The 9,369-nt window shown below is 43.1% G+C and overlaps 1 protein-coding gene across 1 annotated transcript in view; it reads right to left on the reverse strand.

Annotated features, from left to right (window-relative positions):
- Positions 1-8,997, reverse strand: part of LOC133425089 (prospero homeobox protein 1-like) — a 33,589-nt gene extending 24,592 nt beyond the window's left edge. Inside the window, exons 1-4 of the mRNA XM_061715770.1 lie at positions 8,660-8,997; positions 4,602-5,017; positions 3,781-4,389; positions 2,201-3,430 (exon numbers count right to left, since the gene is read on the reverse strand). Of these exons, the coding sequence (XP_061571754.1) occupies positions 2,201-3,430; positions 3,781-4,389; positions 4,602-4,952 (2,190 nt within the window). The 5' untranslated portion in view covers positions 4,953-5,017; positions 8,660-8,997. The remainder of the gene's footprint in view (positions 1-2,200; positions 3,431-3,780; positions 4,390-4,601; positions 5,018-8,659) is intronic.
- Positions 8,998-9,369: the final 372 nt, after the last annotated feature.

The raw sequence follows: 9,369 nt of genomic DNA on the forward strand, positions 1-9,369 counted from the left end.
ATGCAAATCATCAACGGTGTGTTTGGCGGAGGAAGGAAAATCCTGAAGCTACTTGTAATGGACACCAAATAATACAGTTTACATTTTAACAAGTACAATCTTACAAATATTGAACAACTTTTTACTATTTTAAAAGTCTGAGAGTGATTGAGTTACCAAATGTTTAAACGGATCCCTTGGATTCAATGAAAATCAGGGAGACAACAAATAGTGGAGGTAAATGGAATTCAATTAATAATCTAAAAGAAATAATAAAGAAAAAACAGAAATCTAGTTAATAAAGTTAATTTAAAAATATCTGTTACAACTATAGTTGTAGTTAGATTTTTTAAATCTGTTTATTCTAGCCAATATTCAAACTTCATGAAAGTTGTTTCATTAAAGTTTTAAATTATGATTTTCCTTCCTGTCCGCTATCTTCAATTAACATAACATTCTTTCATAATCTTATGTGTTTTGAGAATATCATAGGCTATTTGATATGAATTATTACAGTATCAGATATCACGTAATTTATTTTTTTTAAATCAGGAGAATTCTGAGTTTTTGTAAAAGTGCATGAATAACCCGTATTTAAAAAAAAAATGTAAAAAAATATATATATATATGAAAATAAAAGGTTGAGTGGATTCTAAAGCTGGTCTCCATCTTTTGAAATACTAATGTCCAGTTTCAAAGATATTTTTTTTTTTCGATCAAATGAATTGGAGAGCATTTCAGAATGAAACGGCTCAACAGGATCAAGAGACGTGTCAAATATTTCTTGTTTTTTAATTAAAGCGACATCTAAATTAGCTTTGAAGATGACACTGTGATCAAATCCTCATCACAGCTGCAAGGAGTCCCTGTTTGTCAGGTTCAAAGTCTTATTTTTCTTTTAACTTTGTTGTTCAATCGCGTACGTTTTGTCCTCACGCCTTTTTATACGCATGTGTGAGTCAGAATTTAGTGGCGGGAAGAAGGCCTCTACATATGAAAGGTTAGGATCGAAAAGATAAACAGCTACCTGCAGACACCTGTCTGCAAGCACACGCCATGAAAGGGTGTGTGTGTGTGTGTGTGTGTGTGTGTGTGTGTGTGTGTGTGTGTGTGTGTGTGTGTGTGTGTGTGTGTGTGTGTGTGTGTGTGTGTGTGTGTGTGAGCGTGCTTTCCAAAAGGAAGCAAAGCACACACAGCTGCTGAGCAACTGAGAGCGAAGGCCAACAAACGAAAGTCAATAGGAGTGTTCAAAAACAAGAGGAGGGACATAGAGACAACAAATCTTATAAAGAAAACATTTTAGATATTACACTACTCCTAAAATTTTGCCCCAAATGCTGATATACATTTATCCTGCCATCAATACAGCCAAACATTCGCCTCCACCTCTTCCATGCTCTTTGAAACATGATTAGCTTTGAGCTCCTGATAACAAGGTCTTACCTCACACACACACACACACGCACACAAAGTGAAATATGATTTGCTTTGAGCGTTTATGTACAAAGTCTTTATGATGAAAGAGAAGCTAACAGCACAAGAGTGTCTCAGACAGTGGGAACAGTGTGTGTGTGCGTTGAAGGGGGAGCTTAGTAGCCTTTCTCAGCACCTTTAAACACCACAACCTGCTGAACAGACTTAAAAGAGCTCGAGAGAGCAGTGTGTGCGACCTGTTTAATCTTCCTCCTCTTGCAAGATCTGGAGCGCCCTTTTCATCTTCCCCACTTACCGAGAAAACAAGAGCCTCAGAACCGGAGCCAATTAATACATTTAATTGATATTAAAGACTTGGTGTCATTTTGCCTCCTCCTGCCGCTGCCTCGATGATGTCTCAGTGTTTATATGAAAAAAGTGACTGATGTGGAATAGAAAAGTAGTTTTCAGCTTTGTGACGTGGGTAATTAAAGCAGCGCAAAGGAGCTCTGAATTTTTAGCTCCGTGTGTAAGCGTGGAGGCTCTTTTTTTTTTTTTTTTTTTTTTTTTTTTAATTTCCATGATCTGAAAACTTTGAAAAGTTGTGAAGTTTGAACAATAAATGTTCGAGTAGATTGACTCTCGTCAGTCAAATTTGGAAACTACTTTGGCTTAATAATTATGGGAACTACTCAACCCAACCCAGCTCTTGAAAATATATTGATGTTTGGTTTTAAGTTTGTTTAAGCACTTACTAACTTTAAGTTCAGACAAACACACTCATTACATGTTCCAATAGTAAGGATACAGTGCTGCCTGAGTAGGGCGAGATGTCAGACATGTCTTGCAGGTCCCCACACTCAGACTTGATGAGGGACAGCGACAGGCCCTCGGGGCCGTGTTGGTTTGGAGAGCTCTGCCTGTGGTGGTGGTGGTGGTGGTGGCCCATATGGCCGCCTCCCAGGGATGCCATTTTGGTTCTGAGGCTGACAGCTTCCCGAGTTATGTCCATGGAGTCGGGGGAGGACCGATGGTGATCCTTGGGCCCTGGAGGGTAGCCAGCTCCTCCTCCATGTGACCCCAGAGGGGTCTGAAAGGGGTAACCCATAAGGGGAAGAGGGAATGGGTGACGAAATGATGGAGGGCTAAACCCAAGTGAAGCTGTAAGGGGGGATGGGTGGAGGGAGGGATGGTGAGGAGGGGGAGGGGGAGGAAGAGAGGGGTTGTTCTCTCCTCCACTTCCTCCACTCTTGCGCACCACCAGCGGGAGTGCCTCTGTTTGATCATTGGGTGTGGGGATCCCGCTCAGTCTGCCACTCAACCCACCGAACGAATCCAACGGGCTCGGGACAATTACATCCCCAAAGCAGTGCAGCCTCGGGTTGGAGGAGTGGTAGTTGGGGGTGGGACTGCCATCGCCATTCAGACTGAGCCCCATGGTACCACCACCAAAACGTGAGTCTGGGGTAAGAGGCGGCAGGGGACCAAAAGGTGGTGGACAGGAAGAAGATGAGTTGGAGGAAGAGGAGGGTGCAGCTGGTGTGCTGCTGTGACAGCCATGATGGTGATTGGTGGTCTGCTTGGGCGAGGAGAAGCCCTTGACGACGGTGTCTACAACCTGTGACACGGCGCAGTTCAGCTCCTGCTTCAGAGTCTCTGCCAGCTGCCGTCCTCCTCCCCTTCCTGCTGCCGTTTCTCTCCTCTTCATCACTCTTTGGCCATTCCTCTCCTCTTCCTCCCTGCTGTCAATATCCTCCTCCATTTCTCCATCTATCAAGGCCTGCTCCCGGAGGAGGGCTCGGGCCCTGTCCAGGAACAGACCCGGGTCCAGCTCAGACAGGTCATCGTGGCCGTGCCGCCCTCTGTCTCTGTGCCTCTCCTCCAGGCCGTCAGAACGGATGCTGTCTTCTGACAGGTTGCCATCGTCTTCCCTCTCTCCAGCTCGGTCGGCCTCTCTGCTCTCACCATTTTCTTCTTCTTCCTCTGTCTCTGAGTCATAGATCTGGTAGAACTTTTCCTGAAGTTGGCGCAGCTGTTTCTGCATAAAAGAGAGAGAATGTTTAGACCCTTCCTGAACCCTCAGGTCATTTGCTTTCGTAAATATAATATCAACGGCAGAGCACACTTTCTTTATGTTTTTTGTACTTCTGTTTCTATTTTGCTGTTTGTATTCATGGCTCTCAGACATAAATAATTGTATCAGCTCCTCCTTTTCTTTCTGTCTTTAGTTGGATAGTGTGTATATTGGAAAGTTTTACACTTTGACTCTGGGACTCAGTTGAGTCCTCAGCTATTGTTTTCAACCTGCACTTAAGCTGTATAAATATACTGAGGTGGGTAATGTTTGTGATGCACGTGAGCACAACAGCTCTGCCTTTAGTTACCAACCTGCATGTCTTCCAGCTGTAGTTTGAGCTGCCGTCTCTCTTCCTGTCTGTGCTCCTGCCTGGAACACACCAGCTGCGTGAAGCTGTGTTGCTGCTGTGGCAGACGCTGCTTTCTCTTATTCTCTCTGTAAACCTCCCCAACGCTAACCACACCTCCCCGTGAGCCCGGCGAGCTCAGAAGAGAAGAAGGGCAGTCACTGCGGCTGCTGGTGTTGTGGCTGCCGCCATCCCCTCTGTGCTCACTGATGCTGCCGCCGCCGGCCTCATTGTCCCGGCTGCTTTCTTGGTTGTGGTCGAGAGCGTTTGGTCGCACCAACGGAGAGTGACTCATACCGCGGATGATGTTTTCAACACGGGCTCGCTTGGCACGGAGGTGCTCGTCTGACAGCCGGTCCAAGTCAAAGGAAGAAAGAGGGAGGGGCTGAGAAGGGGCGTGGGAATTGTGGTTCGAAGTTGGTGGTGGCCGCCCGAACGAGGAGGAGGAAGTTGGAGGCGGAAGAGGAGGCCCAGGAGAAAGGCAGTCGGATGGGCTGTCCCGGTCACGGGATGAGTTGCTGCAGGCGTCCTCTGCCTGAATCTCTGAGCCTCCACTGGACAGAGCTCCGCTCCCCTGTGATGAACAATAGGACCACTGAATTAATAAACGATTAATTAATGATAATAAAAATTTAATGGATCTTTGAATAGGTACTGAACAAAAGAGGCTTCTATGGTTGGTTCACAAGTGCATGGCTTTTCAAGTCTGAAATAATTGATAACTGAATCTACTGGTGATTTACGGAATTACGTTTTCCCAGTGTGTAAGTGAGTGCTGGCGTTTACCTGGAAGCCGGAGTCACTCCCTCCATTCTTTCCCATGTTGTTCTTTAATAGCTGAGAGATGATTGTAGCCCCAGGGAAAGGCATGATGGCATCTTCATAGGAGTTGGCCCTCTTCAGAAGCTTTCTCAGAACGTTGGACTTCTCTCCGTCACCATTGGTGCCCCCGTGGCCGTGACTGACCAATGAGCAGTCTCTGTCCTGGTCAGGGCAGTGCGCTTGGTTCATTCTGTCGAGCAGAGTCTCCCTTGCACGAGTGAATATCGAACAGCCCACAGTTCTCTTCACCCCGATGTCAACACGTCGACGCTTAGTCTGTCTGGTTAGGAGGGCGGTGTTGTCATGATCAGGCATCACGCAGGGCAGCTAAACAGACATGACATGGGGCCCTCACAGACTCACAGGATGGGAAGAGATACCTGATCAACGAAAAACAGGAGAAAATGCAAACTGTGATGATTAGTTATATTCAGTCACAATGTTTTTATACAGAGACAAAGTTTTAAATTACAATATATGTAAATCCCAAAGATTATTTCATCACTGTTAGTTTTTTCCTCCCAATGAAATTCATGTGTTACATAGAGGTTGACATTCTTGTCCACGTGATACGTTCGGATGTATCAAACAGTTTTCAATAATTAACAGATACAAATCCTCACGTGTTCCCAGGTGTAGCTTTTACAAATATGACGCTGACAAGAAAAGAAGCAATAACTTGTATTGACTGTGCGCTGAGCAAAATTTGTTTTGTTTTGTTTTTTAAAAAAGGAATACAATTACGAATCAAAAGCCAAAGGAATCACTGGAGGACAGTTTTTAAAATAATTCCTCCTGAGGGGTAACCTTGATTTCTGCATCTTGTGAGGAGATGTGAAGAATCGACAGGCTCTCTCATCGTCAGAAGTATTTCTATCCTCTCCAGGGATAAAACACAGTTTTTTCCTTCCTTTTTATTGTATTAGTCCTTCTTTTTACCTCTTTATTATTTTGGAAAGTGGCTCTTATAAACCTTTGGAAAGCAGTGAATTTTGATTCACTACTTTAATGAGAAATGTTTGTATAAATGTTGGGACTTACCAAGTTGTTTAACAATAGCATGTTCAAAGCTATCTTTGATTGAAATAAGTGTATCATTAACCCTAATTTTGATCTATACAACTTTCCGTTAACCTGAGCATCCTTGTGATTTCTACTACTCAACATACGCACATCTTAACTCTGAACTACTGCCGTCACATTATTAGACAGCTGTTAAGATTAATGAAAATATTAAGTTTTGAAATGAAATGACAGCTCTGTCCAAAGTTTGCTCCCCTTTGGTTTTACCAGGCATAATTGGCAGTGAATTATTCTCATCTTACCCAAATTAAATTGAAACTTTTTAAAAGGGTTGCAGCTGCAGGTGAAACTTCTGCTCTGATTTTACACCAACATCATGTTTGCAAGTATGATATGAAGGGATCTAACAAACAGGATTTCATGAAAAATGTAACTCCCGGAGGACATAGTCTTGTGTCGTAAAAAATAACACCTATACTGGGAATGGAGTTTAACAGTCACTTTTCAATTAGCTTAAACATGTATGAAAGTGATATTTCTACCACTGCTATGTTTCACTCAACCACTGCTTCCTCCGCATGCTAATGTGTATTATAAGAATACCATATGTTGGGAGAAAACCTTGAGATTTCCAGCTTGACAAAGACTTTTTCATTCAGCCTCACTGATTCAATGTTCAATCTTGTGTGAATACGTGTGCACACACCGTGGCTCACGATCACTTTCACAAGCATGTTTGAGGAATACTAGTGTAGAAGTGACCAATAATCACACTTAAACAGACAGATGAAGCCTTAATATTACCTCTCAGGTCAGAAAAAAAGGTTTTTCTTGAAACTTATGAAACATGTAACACTATTACTACTCAAAGCTGTGATCTGCAGCAGGACAACGCTGATTCAAATACTTGGAAATGTTTTAAAAAACTTGGATTAAATAGTGCTGAGTTTCAATTTAAAGACACGGCGAACATATTAATATTGCTGTCCTCCTAATTTCAGGAAGGGTATCAAATGACTTAAAATAAACTAATAAATTAATAAAACTAAAATGCAACATTTAAAATATACACAACCATTTTAATTCAGGCTAATACTGCCTCACACTTCATGCACATGCACACAGGCAGCGTTTTCCAAATTACGTTTGCATCTGTTTTGCAAGAGATTTCATGGTCTGGACTAGGGAAATAACTCAAATTCAAAGTGTTTCCTCCAAAGGTTCTGCATGCATGTCCTCAGTTGAGCATTTTCAGTCCATCTTAAAATGGAAAGAAAAGACAAACACATGGAAACGGTATGAATGGAGGACGTAAATGAGATCGTTTTGCAGGGCTCCACAACAGGCAGCACAGCGGACGCTGTTGTGTTACTACACAACCTTTGCTAAATGAGATACTTCCAAAGCAGGCATAAAGGGTTACTTTGAATATGAGTTTCACTGCTGTGAATGAGAGGTGTTGAGGAAAAAAACACACACACTTGGTCTCTCTGCTCAGCCCCGGCCAGTGACCCAGATACACACACACCCATATTCTCTCTGCACGCACACACACATTGATCCCTGTTTGCAGTATAAGTTCCTCTGCCTGCTTTAGGCAGAGATCTTACGCACACACATGCAGAGAAAGCTGATATCTGTGAGATCCAAAGAACAATATGTGTGTGTGTATATATATATATATATATATATATATATATATATATATATATATATATATATATATATATATATATATAATGTGTGTGTATTTATTTATAAAGTCCAACTGCTTCCATCTGTCAGTGGAAAAACAGCAAAGTATCAAAATGCCTTCAGTGTTATTTTGTTGAACACATTTCATTTAAAAAACAGAGCAAAAAGAATAGTTTTCCTTCAGTTTTGTTATAGGTGAATACCATGTGTGTGTCGAACAAACTTTTGAGTATCTGTTAAAGCTAAAGCTTTGAAACGGGATGTGAGAGTGTGTATCTTCTGTGTTTGAGTTTAGGTGTGTGTGCGTGTATGTGTGCGCGTGAGTGTGGGTTTGACATCAAAACTGAAACTCTTATTTTAATCTGAATTTGGATTGCAGAAATAACTTTCTCTGCAATTGAGAACTGAAATGGGAAGTGTTTGCTGTCAGTGAGTAGATGTTGCATTTAAAATGAATGCAAGTGTGGGCTGATAAAGGACTAAATAGATATTAAAACTGTGTCTTACAAAAAAGTCTAAATTAGTTTTGGAAAAAAACTAAATATAACACTTTTTACTTTGCCATTGTTGTATTTTTTCTCTTTAATATCACTGGAAGCTCGAGCCTGAACAGGGTCATCACTTCTCTGTGCGTTGTGAGCGAGGAAACCCACTTTCTAGAGATTGATAGAAAACACTGTTACTTTCACGCGCTGCTTTATGCAGGGCAGATATACAGATATGTTTGTCATATATTGTCCAAACAGAAACTAGTCCTCGATATAGACAGTCCTGCAGCAACAGGAGTCAACTGTCCGTTCATTCTGTTTAGATGGACTTTATTAGAATAGAACGAGCGGATAACCCCCGTTGTGACCGTGTTTTCCATCCGCTGTCAGTTTTCCATTTGCTTGAACTGAAAACATCTACCTGTTTAAATAGGTTTTATTAATTAAAAAAAATAAAACAACAATAAGGAAAAAGCAACGCAGGTGCGCACATCAGTGTGAGCTGAACTAAACACGCACCAACTGGCTGAAGTAAAACAACAACCACAATTCCAACTTTTTATCTGTCATGTTGTTGTTCAGACAAACCGGCGTTAGTTTCAGACAAGCGCACAAGTCACTGCGAGCGCAGCTTTTCGGGGAAAATGGTCCAAGATTAAACAAACTGATCTGGATCCGTGACGAGGATGGACTGAGTCCATGAACTGGACACAGTGAAGGGACAGTTGGACCGAATCCACGCAACGCACTCGGACAAACACGACCCCAACACGAGTGGCAACAACCAGCGTAAGAAATAAGAAGTGTTGCACTTACTTCTCTCTCGAGCGTCTCCCGGAGTCTTCCCGTCGAAGAAAGGGCGAGCAGGAGAGACAGATCCAACGCTCGCCTTTGAGATCAATGCCGTAATTTACTACGACAAAGTGGAGACGTATGCAGGGGCGGGCGTGCCCGTGTGTGGAGGGAGAGGGAGACAGAGAGACAGAGAGGAGAGAGCAGCTCATACACTAGTGAGTGGCTTCTGTTGTGTGTGAGGGACACGGGCATGGATGGGGACAGTGTGCTGGTGTGCGCCGCTCTCCTCCCGGGACGGGCCGTGGTGAGTATCGAGCGCACCCGCTCCGTCTTGCTCCCTCCGAGCGACTGCAAGACCCTCGGCATAAGAAACTAGAAGACACGCACATGAAGGATACGCGAAGACGCAGCGTCACCGGTCCCGGAGTGAGGTAACGGCTCCACCTGACCAATAAGGAGGAGGAACCGGCCACGGTGGATTATATTTATAAGGGGGCAAACTGAAAAGTGCGCTCTGCCAGAGCTGCGGAGCAGAGAAAGGAGAGAAGGGAGAGAAGACCCGCGGAGAAATGCGGAGGGTAATCTATGAGGCGGTTCAGCCATTGTCCGTCATTTGCGCTGAAGCTGCAAAAGTCTTTGCAGAACGAGTTTGCTGGCGTGAAGCGGGATTTTTAGGATTTTTAGGACTACATTTCCATAGTAATGGAATTAAAGTTATACCAAAGTACCGA

Source organism: Cololabis saira, chromosome 24 (genome assembly GCF_033807715.1).
Source record: "Cololabis saira isolate AMF1-May2022 chromosome 24, fColSai1.1, whole genome shotgun sequence".
NCBI lineage: Eukaryota > Metazoa > Chordata > Actinopteri > Beloniformes > Belonidae > Cololabis > Cololabis saira.